Source organism: Eumetopias jubatus, unplaced genomic scaffold (genome assembly GCF_037043125.1).
Source record: "Eumetopias jubatus isolate StellerSeaLion01/CBP00866 unplaced genomic scaffold, mEumJub1_p1.0 scaffold_1, whole genome shotgun sequence".
Lineage (NCBI taxonomy): Eukaryota > Metazoa > Chordata > Mammalia > Carnivora > Otariidae > Eumetopias > Eumetopias jubatus.
In genome coordinates this window covers 191898833-191916581 of record NW_028274807.1, presented here as the reverse complement: position 1 = coordinate 191916581, position 17749 = coordinate 191898833, and the positions used below count along the sequence as shown (strand labels likewise).

Genomic DNA, 17749 nt, shown 5'->3' with positions numbered 1-17749 from the left:
CTGGCTTATTTCACTCAGCGTAGTATCCTCTGTGTTCATTGGTGTTACAGCGTGTGACAGGATTTCCTTTTTTTTTTCTAAGATTTTATTTATTTATTTGAGAAAGAGAGAGAGCATGAGTGAGGGGAAAGGAACAGAGAGAGAGGGAGAAGCAGGCTCCCCGCTGAGCAAGGAGCCCAATACAGGACTCGATCCCAGGACCTCTGGATCATGACCTGAGCCGAAGGCAGATGCCTAACGACTGAGCCACCCAGGCGCCCCAGGATTTCTTTCTTTTTTGTTTTTGAAGGCTGAAAACTATTCTACTGTATGCATATACCACATTTTGTTTATCCTTTCCTCTGTGGATGGACATTTGAGCTGTTTTCACCTCTTGGCTATTGTGAATAATGCTGCAGTGGGTGCACATATCTTTTCAGGACCCTGCTTTCAATTCTTCTGGATGTGTACCCAGAAGTGGGATTGCTGGATCATGTGGTATTTCTGTTTTTAGCCTTTTGAGGAACTCTGTGCTGTCTTCCACCACAGCTGCACCATTTCATGTTCCCACCGTCAGTGCACGAGGGCTCCAATTTCTCCACATCCTCACCAACACTTGTTATTTTTTGCTTTTTCAGTAGTGACGATCCTAATGTGTGTGAGGTGCTATCTCAGCATGGTTTGATTTACATTCCTCTAATGATGAGAGATGTTGATTAATCTTTTCATACACTTGTTGTCCATTTGTCAATCTTCTTTGGAGAAATGTCTCTTCAGGTCCTTTGCCCATTTTTTTTCCCTCTTAGATTTTCTGATTTTTTTTTTTTTTCCATTTTTATTCTGGTATAATCTATTTTTTGTGACACATCCGTTTTTTCATCAGGTTACTTATTTTTTTTTGTTGGGTTATAAGAGTTCTTTATATATTTTGGCTATTAATCCCTTATTAAATATATGATTTCCAGTTATTTTCTCCCATTCCATAGGTTCCTTTTTACTCTCTTGTTTCCTTTGATACACAGAAGTTTCTCAAAAGTTCCATCTGTCTCTTGTTGCTTTCCTTGCCTGTGCTCTTGGCGTCTTATCCAAAATCATTGTCAGATCCAATATCTTAAAGCTTTTGTTTTGTTCTAGGAGTTTTATAGTTTTGGGTCTTCAGTCCAATTTTGAGTTAATTTTTGCATAGAGTATAAGGTGAGGGTCCAGCTTCATTTTCTCACATGTAGATACTCAATTTTCCCAGCACCATTTATCGAAGACACTGTCCTTTCTCTATACTTTTTGGCACCCTATTCAAATGTCGTTTCACCATATATGTGAGGTTTATTTCTAGGCTCTCTATGCTGTCCGGTTGTTCTGTGTGTCTGTCTGTATGCCAATATGACATTATTTTGATTACTGTAGTTTTGTAATATATTTTGAAATCAGGAAGTGTGATGCTTCCAATTTTGATCTTTTTCAAGATTATTTTGGCATTTTGGGGCCCCTTGAGTATTACTTGAATTACATGAAACATACCATGTTTATTTATGTGTTTTATATATTCATTACTAAAAAATGGTAATGAGGTGAGCATGTTGGGGATGGATAGTATTCAAGTGGTTATCTTGTAACTGATTCTATTGCAGATTCCCTCCTTCATGATAACCAACTGCTCCTTTATTAAAACCAGGACTTAAGAGAATCTCTGGCCATTTTACTCAATGGGTTATGTACTTTCTCTTCTTTCAGATCCCCACAAAGTTAAAAGAGGCATTGAGAATTGCCAAAGAATGTATAGAAAAAAGACTAATTGAAGAACAGAAACAGGTAAATTGCTAGTAGCTCCTTATTGCCTTTTTTTTTTTTAAGATTTTATTTATTTATTTGACAGAGGGAGAGAGTACAAGCAGGGGGGAACAGTAGAGGGAGAGGGAGTGGGAGAGGGAGAAGCAGGCTCCCCGCCAAGCAGGGAGCCCAAGGCGGGGCTCGATCCCAGGACCCTGGGATCATGACCTAAGCCAAAGGCAGACGCTTAACCATCTGAGCCACCCAGGCGCCCCCTCCTTATTACCTTTTGATCTTTTAGCATTTGGATCCTTTGCCGTGGTATTCACAGTGACTTACTTTTGGCTGGTTGTTATTCCATAAACATTTCTTGCATCCTTGCTCTGAACCGGCCTCCATGCTCAGTGTTGTGAGATAGCCTGTTACTTCACAGTCCTGCCCTCAAGGTGCTCAGCCTGTGGGGGAAACAAGCACATTCATAACGTGTGGTCTTCCTTTATGATTGGGGCAGGTGGGGTAGTAGTGGCGGGCACATGTGGTCCTTGCTCTGAAGGTGCTGGGAGCCACACATGTCTTCCATAGAAGAGAGAAGGGCAGGAAGGAACAGGGGGAAACGAGAAAGGTCTTCATCTTCTGGCAGACTCTTCTCCCAGACATCCAGACCCAAGCTTGGAGGCAGACAGGCTGAGCAAGGACAGAATTTTCATCCAGAATAATTTGATTTGGCAAAACATGTTAGAGATTTTCATTAACATAAGATACACTTAATTTGTGGTGAATTGTGGTCTCTCAAAGATTTACCAGCATCGAAGACTGACAAGAGCTCAGTCTCACCATGGATCTGAAGAAGAAAGGAAAAAGAGAAAGATTTTAGCTCGAAAGGTAAGCCTGGTGTCTCTGAATTCTCTGTGAATTATTTTTTTTTTATTTTTTTTAAGATTTTATTCATTTATGAGAGAGAGACAAAGCATGAGTAGGGGGAGAGGAAGAAGCAGGCTCCCCACTGAGCGGGGAGCCGGACGCCAGGCTCCATCCCAGGACCCTGAGATCATGACCTGAGCCAAAGGCAGACGCTTAACAACTGAGCCACCCAGGCGCCCCCTCTCTGTGAATTCTTGGCTACATGTGAAGAAAGCTGTAGGTTAATAGTGCACATTTAGTTAATGGCAAGATTTTGTGCTATATCTCCTTGAAAGCTAAAACTATTTCCAGATGACTGTTTTGCAGCTTTTAAAAAAGTCACATAATATCAGCAGAGAAATGGACCATATAGTTTCCTGGCTTGCTGGGATGATTACAGCCCAATGTAATTGGGGAGAATGACTGGCCTGAGATAGTAAACTCAGCATTCTTGGTTTTATTCGCCTTTCTGGTTGTGGCTTGTGGCTTCTTAACTGTATTAAGTTATGGGACCAAATATGACCTTGTATGTAGCTAGTTTAACTGTGTGCCTGGAAAATACTTGTATTCTAACTCTCAGCTTCAGTGTGTTTATTCTTTGCTGTTCCCCATCTCTCTTTTATTTTTAAAGAAGTCAAAACGATCTGCTGTTGAAAATAGTGAAGAGCATTCAGCAAAATACAGCAACTCCAATAATTCAGGTAACTGGTTATAGATTGTAGTGGGGCCTCTGGGCCCAAAGGTCAGGACTAGGAGTCAAGAGTTTTTGGCTTCTGGTGGCCAAAGACTGAGCAGTATAGGGAACAAAAGGACCCTGCCGCTAGTAAAGAATTGTGACAGCATTCACGGGCTCACAGGACTCAAGTGCTAGAAGAATCCTCAGAGGTTATGGGGTAACCCAGCCTCTGCACTGATTGCGAGACTTGGTCAGCCAAAAATGAGCATTAGGCATGGATGGAAAACCAACCCAACTTAAAACATGAGGCCTCCTGTTTGTTAGTAAAACCTGTTCGAACAGAAACGACCCTGAATCCTGCCCTCTACTCCAGTCCCCACGTGGTGGGAGCAAGTGCCCTCATACGCGGGTTAAGGAAAGCACTCAATGGTGTGTGTGTGGCGGGGGCATGGGGGTGCAGAGAGCATCATTCCAGAAGGGCTGGGCTGGCACAGAGCACCATCCTGAGTTGGCAGTCCTCGCTGTCACTCCTGGTTGCCCCTTGCCCAGCCCCACTGGCTTTGGACCTTAATATCTCCATCTTTAGAAATCAGGGCCAGATTGAACGATCCTTGGGGACTTCCAGTTCTTCCACCTTATGCACCTCATGAATCTTTTTTTTTTTCTTGCACCTTCTGAATCTGTGAGGTAGAGTTCCACATAGAGAAGGGGCAGCTTCACCCGACTGCGGGCAGCTTCGACTGAGCCCAGAGGGCCAAGGAAAGGGGAGGTTTTGTTGGGTTGAGGGATAGCTGCGTGTACTTTCAGGCAGCAGAAGGGCTGAGCAGAGAGGGAGAAGCTGAAGATGTACAAGAGAGAGTGACTGGGAGGCCAGAAGACCAAGAGGTTAGCTTCAGGAGCCCAGCTGAGTCTCTTCGTGGAGGAAGCCCATTCATCTCTTCCCGGAGCCAGGAGCCAGGAGAGCTCTGGGAAGAGGCAGAGGCATTTAAAAGTGGAAGGAAGGGAAGCCCCGGAGGGTGTTCATGGCTCACGCCTTCTCAGGTCTTCTCCGCGCAGTGAGGAGATGCCCGCCAGGGCTCACAGGACATGTGGCCTGGACCAGCCACGGCCAGAGATTGTGGGCGGGGTGGGTGGGGCTGGAAGGCAGAAGAGGGGCTGTGGGGGAAGGTTGTGGACTCTAGGAAGAGCGGGGAGTGTGCTGACACCACTGCCTGCAGACTTCAGCCACAGAAGGGAAGAGAGGCAGGGAGGCCCCAGGCCCTGGAGGCCCCAGTGAGGACCCAGGCCGGCTCCTCAGGCACAGAGGCTGCTATGGCCAGCAGGTGATTCGAGCTGGAGGTCTCTCTTCTCCACGGTTGATGCAATGGAAGTGGGCCAGTCATCATCATCGTTAGGCTGAGACTCGTGTCTCCAGCCAGCATGTCTGACAGGTACTCTGTCCCGCAGCTAATTCTCTATAAAGCAGAGAAAGCCTGGCTCAGTGTTCTCCACCCTCCCGAGGCCCTGCCTGCTTGCAAGGCTCAGGGCCCCAAGCAGCCAGATGAGATTCCACGGACTCCCAAGACCCCACCACGCCCTCAAGAAGTTCAGGAAAGCCACGTAGCCATTGGGGGAAATGGACAGAACATCTCCAGACCCCATTGGAATCACAAGTACAATCTTCTCCCCTTTAAAAACCCACATTAGCACTGCGAAGCACTGGGAAGACAGGATGCGTTCGGTTTTACCTCCTTTTTCAGTAAAACGCCTCTCCTATTTTATAGGAGGGGAGAGAATGTTGCGAATAGTGAAAAGCTCCTCCGTTTGAGGGAGGTGTGGTTTCATTGGGACGTTTCTCCTCACGCCCAGTGTCCATGCTGTGCCCAAGCTGTCCTGCGGGTGGTAGGTGAGGTGATGGTTGGAGGCTTCTCAGGGGCATGATTGTGGCTCTCCCTGGAGCTTCTGTCACCGCCTCCATAGGACCTCTGTGGCAGGGAGGGGGCTTCCTGTTGCCACAGAAGGGCTTATGTAGGAACCTCTATCTGCTCATTGGGCTGCCTTCCTGTCAGGCCGGGAGGATGTTCTCTGGAACTCCTAAGCAAAGGGGAGATGCTGAGAACTTGAGACTATGGGAATATGCACGTTGTTTTAATGGAAATAAAAGTACTTACTGGATTTCTTCTAAGAGGCCCGGGAGAGCCACAAACCAAACAGGCTGACCCTGTCTAATTGAACGTAGCTGCTGATAAAATGGAACTTCTGCAGAGAGCACTATTAGTTGGACGTTGTAGGGAACTCTTGCTTCCTTTGGAGAGGACTGCACTGGACAGCTCTTGTCCCTCTCTGTCCCCTGTACTGCTTGTGGCCACTGTCATTTGTCATTCATTATGCAAGGACAGAGGCTGGGTCAGGAAGAGATACCGTAGCCAACTGCACAAGTGTTGACAGCTCAGGGTTGGTTTCAAACCAGGCAGGGGGTGGGGAGCGGCAGGCGGCCCGGAGCCCTTAGTGGCCTGGGGACAAAGCGTACCCTGCACTCTGGGGGAAGCCTGTGGTCACAGGGTCCAGGCTCTGCATTCTCTGTCCCTCCCCACCTTTTATCACAAGGCCCACCCACTCAGCCAAGTGCAGATTCTCAGACAACGGCAGGTCCTCTGCTCAGGCCAGATTCCAAATGTCCGTCTTTGGTCCCCAGGAGGGTTTCTCTATGTTTTCTCTTAGCAGGATCTGGGGCCAGCTCACCTCTCACATCCCCGTCGTCACCAACTCCACCCTCTACGGCAGGTGAGTCATGGAGGCAGGCTCTAGATGTCCCAAGTCAGACTTCATGGGGAGCAGTAGTTGGTTTCAGAGGCAGCGCCACCCTCTACCTCCAGCCTGCTCTCTTGCTGAGAAGCCTCAGGCAGGGCTCCTCCGATCAGATCCTGCCTTGGTACCTGCTGAGCTGAACAAGACAGTTGCTCTGCTGCCCAGGCGCCTTGTCCTGCCAGAGCTCTCTCCTCGGGGAGCCCAGCCACAGTGTCTGTTTGGTCAGCGAGCAACACTGGTATGGGAGCGACGGAACCACCGATCTTCTGCTTTCCTCCTAGCAGTCCGTGCTCTCTTCTGCTCTGTGACCCCTGTACTCGTCAGAAGAGTTCTCTGTGGCTAGCCTTTGTTTTGCCTTTGCGAATTATCTCAGATTACTTACTATGAGTTTTGTTTGAAAAAACGTAGAAGGAATTGATCTTGGGGAATATTTATGAGAACAACCTCTAACTGTGGGATGGCCTCATCATGCTTGTTCCCTCTCCTTCTTGTACTAGTATCTCTTTTGTGACCATTCTGCAAGCCTCGTAAAATCACATTGGGGAACCAGTATTTCTTTTCACGTCTTAAGGGAACCAGATGTTCTAGACGTCAGAGGAGCTGGTTCTGCCATTCAGAGCTTGTCAGCTGTGCTTGGAAGAGTTGCTTCAATGACCCTCTGAAGGGAGGGTCATTGCCTGGGGTTGATTTAGGAGTTGACAATCCATATTCATCAAGGCTTAAGGCAGCACCCAGGAGCTACCAAGAACCTTACCCACCTGCTCTCAAATCTTCTAACTGACCTTCCTGACAAAATGACAAGCAAGTGTAAAGGGAATAGTTTGCACAGCTTACTTCTGGCTGGTGGTGTCTCCTCTTACTGATGGCGTGCTGCCGAGTGTTCTGGGCCAGGACCCGTTTTGAGAAACAAAGTACCTGGTTCATGGGAATGGTATTCTTTTCCCTGCCTGACTTTGTGAGCAGCTTTTACAAGAAAGCCCTCAAATATTGTTCAAGAGAGAATATAGTCTTCTCTCTCTTGTGTAGGGGTGACTTGTTTATAGGCTGGTCAGAAATTTCTGGAACTCCACTGCCCAGATCATGTTTCAGCCATTTTCTGGAAGAAAGGATATTAATTTCACACCACTTAGACATTTGAAGGAAATTGAGAGAATGACTAGTGAGAATCCATAAACCCTTCTTTAATACACGAGGTGTGTCTTTAGTCATACAGAGCACCTACTGTGTGCATTAGATGTGGTCCTGGGAAGTTAACTGCCAGTCCTCATTTTTAAATGCCTTGGGGAATTCTCAATCTATTTGGAGTTTTTCGTGAATCCTCTGATTTACCTGTGTTTTGAATGGGAGCTATGTCTACTATAGCAGGTTTGCATGAGATGAGAAAATTTTTAGAATGAGAGAAGAAAAAGGGAATATTTTGTTAATTAGAGGCAATGTTGGAAAAACGTTGAGGTGGGTGGGAGCAGTAGGGGGCTTTACTGTGAATTTGGTCGTACCTCTTCTGAAAGGGAGTTGAGAGGGAAAACATGTGAAGCCCCAAGCACAAAGCCTGGCAGAGGTGGTAGGTTCCCAGCAAATATTAGCGCCTTTCCTTTATCTCCTCTAACGATTTGTTGATGAAATTAGTGTCTCAGCCCTGAAGACTCTAGTCTGACCTCTGCTGGGCACTTACTGTAATGCATCTCTTAAAAATGATACCTAGCATTTGCCTGTCGACCCAGCATTTCAGGCCCTAAATGGTCATTCAGTTATTCAAGATGCGTCTAGTGAGAGCCTGCAGTGTGCTGGGCACTGTGGTTGGTCCTGGGTTACAGGGATGAATAGACAGACAGGGCCCTAGCTCGTGTGGAGTCACATTGCCAGTGCCTCTCAAGACCTCCAAAATGGTAGACATAATTAAGCAAATGCTTTCCTTGGGGTCCAACCATGGTAATTTTTTTTCCTCCCAATATTTCCCCTCTTTCAGTAGAGAATCTCCACCTGAAAAACTAGTCCACCAGCTTCGGTTCTGTGCAAGGCATGATGGAGCCACAAAGAGGTAGTAGCTTCATGCTACTGTGCCCGTGGTTGCTGCTTGGTGAATCCTTGTTGCTGGTTTGCTTGGGCTTGCTCTGCCTTCAAGGCCTCTGCTGGGTGAGAGCAGACTCCCAGCCTAGCGGTGGCATCTTCTGGCTGGTCGGCCCCTGCTTAGACTGGTCCCTCCTTCTAGGACAGGAGGCCAGGCTTCTCAATGGGCTCATCTTTCTCACTGCTTCACTGCACGCTGCCCATCTTGTTGCTGGAATCACATTCACTCCAATTTATGTCTTTATTTCTAGGCCAAGTTTATAATTAAAAAAAAAAAAGGTGTGCTTATCTGGGAATCAAGTCAAGAATAGTGTCTTACAGCTTCATGATGAAAGCAGTTTTCTCAAGAAAGGAAGGAAAAGTCTTCACTTTCAAGGACTAGGATTCAAAAAACAATTCCTGCTCAATGTAGCATCTCAAACGCAACTCAGTCTGGGAGCTCTTGGGAACTACGCCTTGAGCCGGGGAACCTAAACTTGAGGACAAACACTTGCTAGTTCTGGGACCTTGGACAAGACTGTTGCTACCGGTTTCCCGTTTGTCAGTGAGGATAATAACAGTGCCTGCCTATGGGCATTATTAGAGGATCCAGCACATTCCGTGTGTATGGGGTTAGAACAGCACCTGGCGTACAGTAAGCCCTCGCTACACTGTTCCTTATCGGGAGAGCTTGGATGAGTCACTTTACGTGTCCGGGTGTTGACTACCTCCTCTGTCAAAGGCAAAAAGGTCGGAATTAAGGGGAGACCATCTCACAGTCTCTTCTAATCAAGCATACTGTAAATCCACTGGGGACCCTGTTTGCTCAGCAACAGATCAACTTAGGCAAGTTCAGTTGGACCGCATTGTCTTCCTTCCCGAAAGCATCAGCTTTAAGCACATTCGTGATGGGTGACAGTGGTCTTAGGCTCTGCGACTCTTAGTATGGGGCAGAAGTGACAGATGTTTCTAAGGGAAGGGGTCTCACTTTCATGAGCTCTTTCCAGCAATTGGGTAAGAGGCTGGGGTCTCTCCCATTTCTTACCTCCTGCCATGGCACCTCTTCTTGAAGTCCTTACCAGATAGATGGGGGAAATATCATTTCCCTAAGTCCACTGGTGATTCCTTTGGGAGGGGTGGGATTCTCTAAAACTTTTGCTGCAATCCTATTTTCAGTGAGAACGTTCTTTTCTGCTAAAGGTTATGCTTCCTACTTCTGGAAGGTCACTCTTTCAAGAGCTTTAAAATTCTTTATCCTGACTTATTTCATGGTAAATATCACTAGCTCATGTTTACATTTGTAGTCCTAGAACTGAATGGTTTATAAGGTCCCAGTTTACACACACACACACACACACACACACACACACACACACGTACACCCTTCCACTCTCTCTTTCGGAGCAGACAGGCCTGTTGTCTTGCAATTGTGTGTGTGTGTGTGTGTGTGTGTGTGTGTGTGTGTGTGTGTGTGTGTGTGTGGTTTCTTTTTAAAACAGGTTTGCAAAAGAGTTTTGGGAAAGCTAAGTAAGAGGAGACCCTAAATTATTATTGTTCTTAATAATTAGATAACATAGGGCGCCTGGGTGGCTCAGTCGTTAGGCGTCTGCCTTTGGCTCCGGTCATGATCCCAGGATCCTGGGATCGAGTCCCGAGTCGGGCTCCCTGTTCGGCGGGAAGCCTGTTACTCCCTCTCCCACTCCCCGTGCTTGTGTTCCTGCTCTCACTGTCTCTCTCTGTCAAATAAATAAATAAAATCTTTAAAAAAAATAATTAGATAACATAACAAGGTACTTATTTTGTGCGAGGCACTGTTCTATGTGATTTATAGGCATGGTTTGATTTAATCCTCATGAATTCCTTCCTACTCAATGAGAGTAGTTTCTAATAAAGCTCCATTTTAAAGGCAAAGAAATGGAGGCTCTAGTGAGGTTAAAGGACTTTGACCAAGGTCACACAAGTGGGGGATGCTAGAGCCAGCATCTGAACTTGGTTCTGACCTTGCCCATTTACCCCACCGGTTTTGATCGAGTGCCTGTTCTCGCAGGTACACTGCAGGGTGTGTGCTGTTAAGTATTGCTCAGTGGCCTGAAAAGAACCCTGAAAGTAGAGTTGGAACACCCTGGGCGTGGGTCCTAGCCCTGCCACTTTGCAGCTAAGACCTTGGACAAGTAATTTCCATCCTTTGAAGCTGTCTTCTAAAAGAATTCCTGGTCTTTATTAGGTAATATACATCACAAAGCTTTATAAGCAGTAATGTGCTATTAAGTATAAGCTATGAATGCCCTGCAAGAGAATTCTAGCCCTTTTACTTGCAGCTTATAATTTAAAGATTTATTTATTTATTTATTTGACAGAGGAAGACACAGAGAGAGAGGGAACACAAGCAGGGGGAGTGGGAGAGGGAGAAGCAGGCTTCCCGCCGAACAGGGAGCCCGATGTGGGGCTCGATTCCAGGACCCTGGGATCACGACCTGAGCCGAAGGCAGACGCTTAACGACTGAGCCACCCAGGCGCCCTGCAGCTTATAATTTAAATCAGTCATTTTGGAGAAAGCGAGCTGGCAATTTATAGAAAACTCAGTGTGTAGGGGCGCCTGGGTGGCTCAGATGGTTGAGCGTCTGCTTTTGGTTCAGGTCATGATCCTGGGGTCCTGGGATCGAGTCCCGCATCGGGCTCCTGGCTCAGCAGGGGGCCTGCTTCTCCCTCTCCCTCTGCCTCTCCCCCTGCTCATGCTCTCTCTCTATCTCTGTGTCTCAAATGAATAAATAAAATCTTAAAAAAAAAGTTATAAGAAAACTCTGTGTAAGGATGAGTGGAGAGAGAGGGACGTTTGAGATCTAGAGAGATGGAGGAGGGAAAACAGAACCTTATGGGAACAGAGTGACTGAAAGCTTGAATAATAGGAAGGATGGTTAAGAATAAATAAAGCACAAAAAAGAGAGATATTTAGAATGTTGGGAGTTTCCAGAATCTGTCTGGCCAGGTCAAAGTCTGAAACCCATTCTTGGCTCAAAATCCATGTCTCTGGCCATAAGAATTGCCTCTTTTTCTTGAAACCCCCACACACAAACCAGTTGCCATCTTTGGGACGAACAGGTTTGCCTTCAGTGCTTCTCTGAAGAGTATGTTGGCTCTGCTCTCCTGCCCTCTTTCAGCCCTCCTTCCCCACATCCAAGCCCAAGGGGGTAAGGCTGGTGTGGGTGGAGGTGGCTCAGGGCAGTGTTCTCAGCATCCTTCCAGATCTATCCCCTGTGAGTGGTCAGCCTGCCCAGCACCTCGTGGGCCTCATTTCTCAGACCCTCCCCAGACGAAGTGATTCTCTTCATTCATCAGGAGCTCTGGGATTCACTGTCAGGGAAAGCATTATCCATCACATTTAACCTGGAATCTAGTCAGTTAAAAGGAAGACAAGAACAATGTTTGCCTTGCTTGTTTTCTTTTTAATGGTTTTATAGCCACAAGTAAGCAAATGTCACTCACTGCGGAAATTCAGCCTGTAGATCCCAGTGGCCTTCAGGGAGGGGCCGCTTGCCGCTGTTTCACCTTAGACTTACCCTGTGCTCTTGCTCTTCCCAGCTTTAAAAAGACCCTTCTCCATTGTACATTATAGAAGACTCGATTGGGAAAAGTGATGAGTTCTAATTTTTCTCCCTTCTTGATAAACTGTCCTTATTTAGCAATAGAACTAATTATATTTCCTGTACCCATTCCACTTTTGGGGGGCTGGGGGGGGACTAAAATCCTCACTGGTCTTCTGAAATGAGTATTGTGCTTGTAAACAAATAAAAACCCTACCCAAATGGCAGGGTGCGGGTGGAGGGGGGACAGAAAAAAATATGAAGAGGAAAGTGACTCTCTGGCAACTCTATTAGCATATTGACTCTCTGATTACTGTATTAACATATTTGCCCTGTTCTAAAAGGGTCACTGGTTGTGTTTACAAACTAATGCGTTTTGCGGTGAAATAGATCCTAGTTTGGCAGTGAGAATAATCAGCATGTGATTCAGACTAATATTTTGCTCTCTCTTACTATTTGATTAAATGACACTAAAATCGAATAATGACTTATGTCCCCTCTCTCTCTCTCTCTCTCTCTCTCTTTGCTGTTTTCAGTAGAGCATGCACCATTTTGAACGTGAATTTTCGGTAAAGTAAGCTATACTGATTTCTCTAACTTTAAAGATGCTCTGTTTCTGGATGTGAAATGGGCCCCAGTGCATCTAGATCACTGAAGTGATGAACAAATGGGAAAGCAGATTTGGGACAATTTCCTTATCTGAACATTTAAATGAAATACAGCATCTTTAAAAAGCACCCAAGTGACTTCATTTACATTCATTTCATTTTCACCGTGACCTTCAAAATCTTCATTTCCACTCTGATTGTAGTTTTAAAATACAGCTCTAAAACTGCAAATTAACCACATGGCATTTTGGTATATTTCAGTTTTGGAAAGCAAGATCCCAGAGTCTTAGTGTAGCAAACATATTGGTTCCCTATCACTCTGATGAAGGGAAAGAGCATTAGCCGATTGAGTTCTTGGTTTCAGGAAGACAACTCACTGGCTTTTATAACTGTCGGGGAAAACAGTTTTCTTTAAAGCATCCCTAATAATTCCTGAGTTGGGACATGAGTGCAGCCTCCTCATCTACCTGAGGCAAAATACAAAGGCAGTTGCCAAGAGCTGGGGGGGCTGCCTGCTTCCAGGGGCCACTGCTATCTGTTCCCTCTCGAGGGTGGCTAGCAGGTCCTGGTGTTGGTCTGGCGGCCCCGTGGTCTCCCCACTTGCATTCGCGGACCACAAAGGAACTCAGACCTACAGGGACTGGTAGATGGCCCACTGCTAAAACTGGCCCCAAAGAAAGGGCACCCCCCCCCCCGCCAGGTGTCCTTTTGCTGAGGCTGGTGAGGATGTTTCTAGCAAGGCATTCCATCCTAGATCGAACCTTTGCTCTTCCTGCAGTGGTCTGTGGTCCATTCCAGGGCCTCTGCTGAATTGCCAGGTTCTCATTAGTTTGGTGGATGGGATTCTGGGGAGGGTAAAGTAGTTGGCTTTTGGGATTTTTGTCTGACAGTAGGTAGGATGGGAGAGAACTGTTTTGGAGCATCCCTCATCCTGGGTTTGCAGGCCAATATTTCTCAGAGCAGGGAGAATTCAGTTAGTGACCAACCTTTTTTTTTTTTTCCTTCAAACTTTTATTTAAATTATAGTTAGTTAGCAACCAGTGTAACATGGAATCTGTCTGGTCTTATCTGGGGCCTGGAGATAAGGGCTGTTGGGTACCTGCTGGCAGGGACGAGTCGGTGGCACTCATGCTGGCCTCAGACACAATAGCCAACTCTGCATTGGGCCCCTATCAATATTGCCAACTGTTAGAACGTGTTGTAGCTTAAGTCCCAACAAATCTTTAAAGGAAGCTTGTGGACTATAGAGAATGTAAAATGAAAAGGCCAAAAAACCCTGATGAGGCCTATAGTCAGAGGCTGAGTCCCTGGGTCTGTGTTCTTGCTTCCTCCACTCCTGACCATCCTGTGGGGACTGTGGGGACTTCCTCCCTACTTCCAGAGTGTTCTGAGCTGGCAAGATGAGGTCTTGTCTTGCCCTGGTAGTACACATGAAGATCTGCCCTAACTGTCACAGGCCCAGTGAGGAAATTGGGCCTCATGGGACAGATAGGCCCTTTGGGTCTGGTCCGGCCCTCTGGGGGCAGACATCAGGGTGACCTTGCTCCTTACCGTTGGATGAGCAGCGTCTCCTTTTGCACAGATCTCCACTTCTCATTTGCTTCATATGCATGGGTTACTCGGTGACACCTGGGACCTTGTATTTATTTATGCTACCTACGTATTCAAGGAGATTCATTTTTAAAGCCGTAACAATCTCAGCCTTTACTCGGAAAAATAAAGATCCATGTACTGAGCACCACACCCACCTCCCAAACTCTGAGATCATCAATTTGCACTTTTAATTTTTGAGTGGCTGGTAACGCAGCCAAAGTCGAGGGTCGGCTCCTTGTGAGAACCAAGCAGATTCATTCTCTATTCAGGTCCAGCAGCTGACACCCACACCTCTAGCCACCCAGAATCCCGGGCTGGAGGGGTAACGGGTCTCTGGATGGCTTGCTCTGTGCCTTTAGCACTTGCAGCCCAGAGCCTGTTTTCTTTCTTGTAACCTGCAGTGACTTTTCTCCAGGGTCAAAGCACAAAGCTGGCAGGCAGAAACTGAAGCCCCTTTGGTACGCAATGTCAAACCCAGATGCTGGCCATTGGGTGGCGCTGCGGGGTATCGGCACCTGCGGCTCCTCTGGGAGCTCTTGGTGCTGTTGAGTCCCAAGAACCTTCAGAGACACCCCCCTCCTCCTGGGATTTCACTGGCCACTCTCCAAAACCCCCTTCTGGCATGCTTATTCTCCCTGCTCTTCTCACCTCAGCAGTCATTGTGGGTTTAAAGTCCTTTTTATCTTTGTAACCCTGTAACATAAAGCTGGGAACATTTTTCCATAAGCCACCCTGGCAGAAAACGCAATAGAACTTCATTCATTAGTTGTTACTGTATAGACCCAGTGAGAATTACATTTTGTTCATTTGTCTGTATTTAATGTTTATTCATATTGCTATATTTTCATCATTTGAGAATTCTGAGATTGCAGAGTATGAATGTGTGTATCTATGTGATTCTTTAATTTCAGCTGCCTTAGGTTTGAGTAAAAGATGTAAGGAAGGTAAGTGGTTTTCTATGAAATACAAGACTTTGAACTGTTATGTGTCACACTCGGTAAAAAGGATGCTCTTACCTAAGTATTTAATTGGTGACCCTGAACCACTCATCCACAGAAACTCAAGTGGTGATTGGTATGTTTACTTGTTACCTCCACAGCTCAGTAGCAGGTTAGAGGGGAAGAATGCCTAACAGAATGTCTCGCTATGTAGCTCCAGGAGGGGCCGAGGCTAAGGCTAGAAACAGACACAGGAGTCACTGAGAACTGCAAGGTTCATAGGTAATGGGGCAGGTAACTCTGTGGCACCAGCAAGTTCTTTAAAACAGGTCTTTGGCTGTACTCAGTTTTTATTTTGTCCTAGGAGAGTCATTCATTCATCGATTCAAAATTATAACATTCAACTGCCACATGTTCATGTGCCTGGAAGCTAAGGGAAGTTTTGGACACTTGTCTAGTTTCCTTCTCCTTGCCCACTAGGGTAGAGTCTCTCCTGATGCTTCAGCAAAGATGTAGGGTTATTGCAGCTCGATTCTGTTCCTGGGTTAGGCCCCAGTGGAAAGAAGGTGCTGAGGAAGACTCCTCCTCCTCCTGAGGATACCATTGCCAGGGAGAGAGCCCTCTGCCCCCCGTCTTGTACTGTTAACAGTTATTAGCATCTTATATTTCTCTAATGCAGCCTAATAGAAAATGATTATTCGAGACATGCGCCCCTGGGGAACCCTTAACCCAGCGGGCACTGGTTCCTTGCCTAGAATCCTGAGTGCTTTGTCATTTTCTATTAGATCACATCCTTCAAATATTGTGGGTATTGGGGCAGCTAAAGAAATGTTCATCCTTTATCAGTAATTGATATTCAGGTAGTCCAACTCTGTGCATACAAATGTCTGTCTTTACTTGCTAGCTCAGTACGTGCCCTGGACCTGCCTAAAGTAGCTGATGGAACTTTTCTTTTGGGACTGTTGCTAAGATTTGGAAATGGAGTTAGAGCCTCATCTACGTAGGGAGAAGGTCACTGTGTATGGTTTCATGTAATCTGTGATACTCAGTCTTAAGATGACTTAGGGGAAAATGGCAACCTTGAATTAATTCCCCTTTGATGCTTCTAGCTTTCTTGTTCAGCATTTTAAAAAACCGTACAGTATGGGTAGCTTGGTCCCTCTGGGGGAACACATTTGCAGTCTCATCCAAGTCCCTTCTACCCAGGACTGAGCAGTAGCATGTGTGTGGGGTGTTGGGAGAGATGATACTCACTGTCCCTTCTCCCCCCGACCCCCCAGGGACGGCCGCTTTACCTCCTCCACCTCCGCCTCCGCCTCCACCTCCACCACCAGCAGCTCCCTTGCTTCCTGCGAGCCCAGAGGTGCCTACACAGCTCCCGCCCCAGGCTGTGAACGGTGTGAGCCGCGGGGCCTTACTCAGCTCCATCCAGAATTTCCAAAAGGGAACCTTGAGGAAAGCCGAAACCTGTGATCATAGTGCTCCTAAGATCGGCTAAAGCTTCGTGTTTACACTTGGAGGGAAAAGTTCTTTGTTTTTTCCTCCCACCTCCAATCCCTGAAGTACTCTCTTTCCAGATGAATGATTGCTGAGCCAGGACAGCCGCAGACTCTTTTGCAGATGCTCAGGCAAGAGGCTTCTCAAGACGGAAATAGTCAATTAGAATAAGGTCAGGCTGGCATTTCTGCCTTAAGAAATATTTATTTTGCTCCTTTATTACCATTTTAAAGGAGTCTGGTTCATCCTCTAAGGGGCTTCTTTTGGGGACAGCAGCATATTGGAGTCAACCTTGTCACCAACTGAAGGAAACGCACAGAAAAACAGTGACAATGTTCAGTCACAGCAGCGAATGACCTTTGGGTTGCAATCCCGCCTATCCTGTCAGACAGCTCCCAGAAATGTTCCTCTCATTTCTCTATAAAGCATTTTCTGGTTATTCGATAACTCCCATTTTTGCTACCTAATTTTGTCTTGGACATTATTAACACTGTAGTCCAAAGCATAGTTATGTCGCGGAGTGAGAGAAGTAACTGAGTTCTTCCTTTTCCATTCAGATAGACAGGGGCAAGTCAAGTCCGGAACCTTCTCTAGGTTCTAACAGGAATACCATTGTGGTTATAGAACTCAGGGCTGTGAAAGCAACCACTCTAGACTCCTAGTTCCTTTTAGTTAGTGTATTGGACAGACATAAAATGTAAACATCAGGAAAAGCTCTTGCCGATCAGAGGATCTCCTTAATCCTCAGCAATAAAGTCAAGTTTGTGGTTTGTGGGGAGTTATTACAACACAAGTAAATCTGGCATCCATAGAAATCAATTCTGATTTTTGAAAGATTTATCCAAATATATCTTTTTAATGTTACTCATTTATTAGATCCTTTATCCTATGATTTGCTTAAACCTTAAATAAATTGCACTTTAAAGGATTATCAGTAATCCATTTAAAAATTCAAGTACACACATCAGTGTTGGTTACTATGCAGAGAGAATGTCATTGTGTATAGTTTCATTTAATCTGTGATAAATGTTCAGCTGTATTTTTTATTAAAATAAACCATGTCAAGAAAATGTGTTGTCTGTAGCTTGGCTAGGCCTTTGAAGTGGGAATTTTTTGTGGGAACTTTTATAAAGAATAGATCCACAGAGTATTTCTTTTGTGTCTTTTCTCTCTTAATTACTAAAAGCAACAATCCTGTCTTGCTATTTAAATTAGGCACCCCTTGTTTGCTTCTATAACTAATTTAAACCTGTCTTTTCTGTCTCAACCTCTAAAGAAGGCGGCATATAGCAGAATGTCTATTTTTCGGCAATGGGAAAAATACCTGACATGAATTTTGGTTTAATTTGGAAGGGAACCCTATTACAATTGGGCATT

At 45.9% G+C, this 17749-nt stretch overlaps 1 protein-coding gene across 15 annotated transcripts in view; it reads left to right on the top strand.

Moving 5' to 3' along the window:
* The window catches only part of PXK (PX domain containing serine/threonine kinase like), a 75507-nt gene extending 58065 nt beyond the window's left edge, over window positions 1-17442 (top strand). For 3 of the 15 annotated variants that reach the window (XM_028110343.2, XM_028110355.2, XM_088027821.1), the window contains 5 exons: window positions 1711-1788; window positions 2542-2628; window positions 3278-3347; window positions 6023-6085; window positions 16156-17442. In XM_028110343.2, coding sequence (XP_027966144.1) covers window positions 1711-1788; window positions 2542-2628; window positions 3278-3347; window positions 6023-6085; window positions 16156-16373 — 516 coding nt within the window. In that variant the 3' untranslated portion in view covers window positions 16374-17442. The other 12 variants (XM_028110359.2, XM_028110358.2, XM_028110352.2 and 9 more) reach the window with 12 other exon arrangements.
* Window positions 17443-17749: the final 307 nt, after the last annotated feature.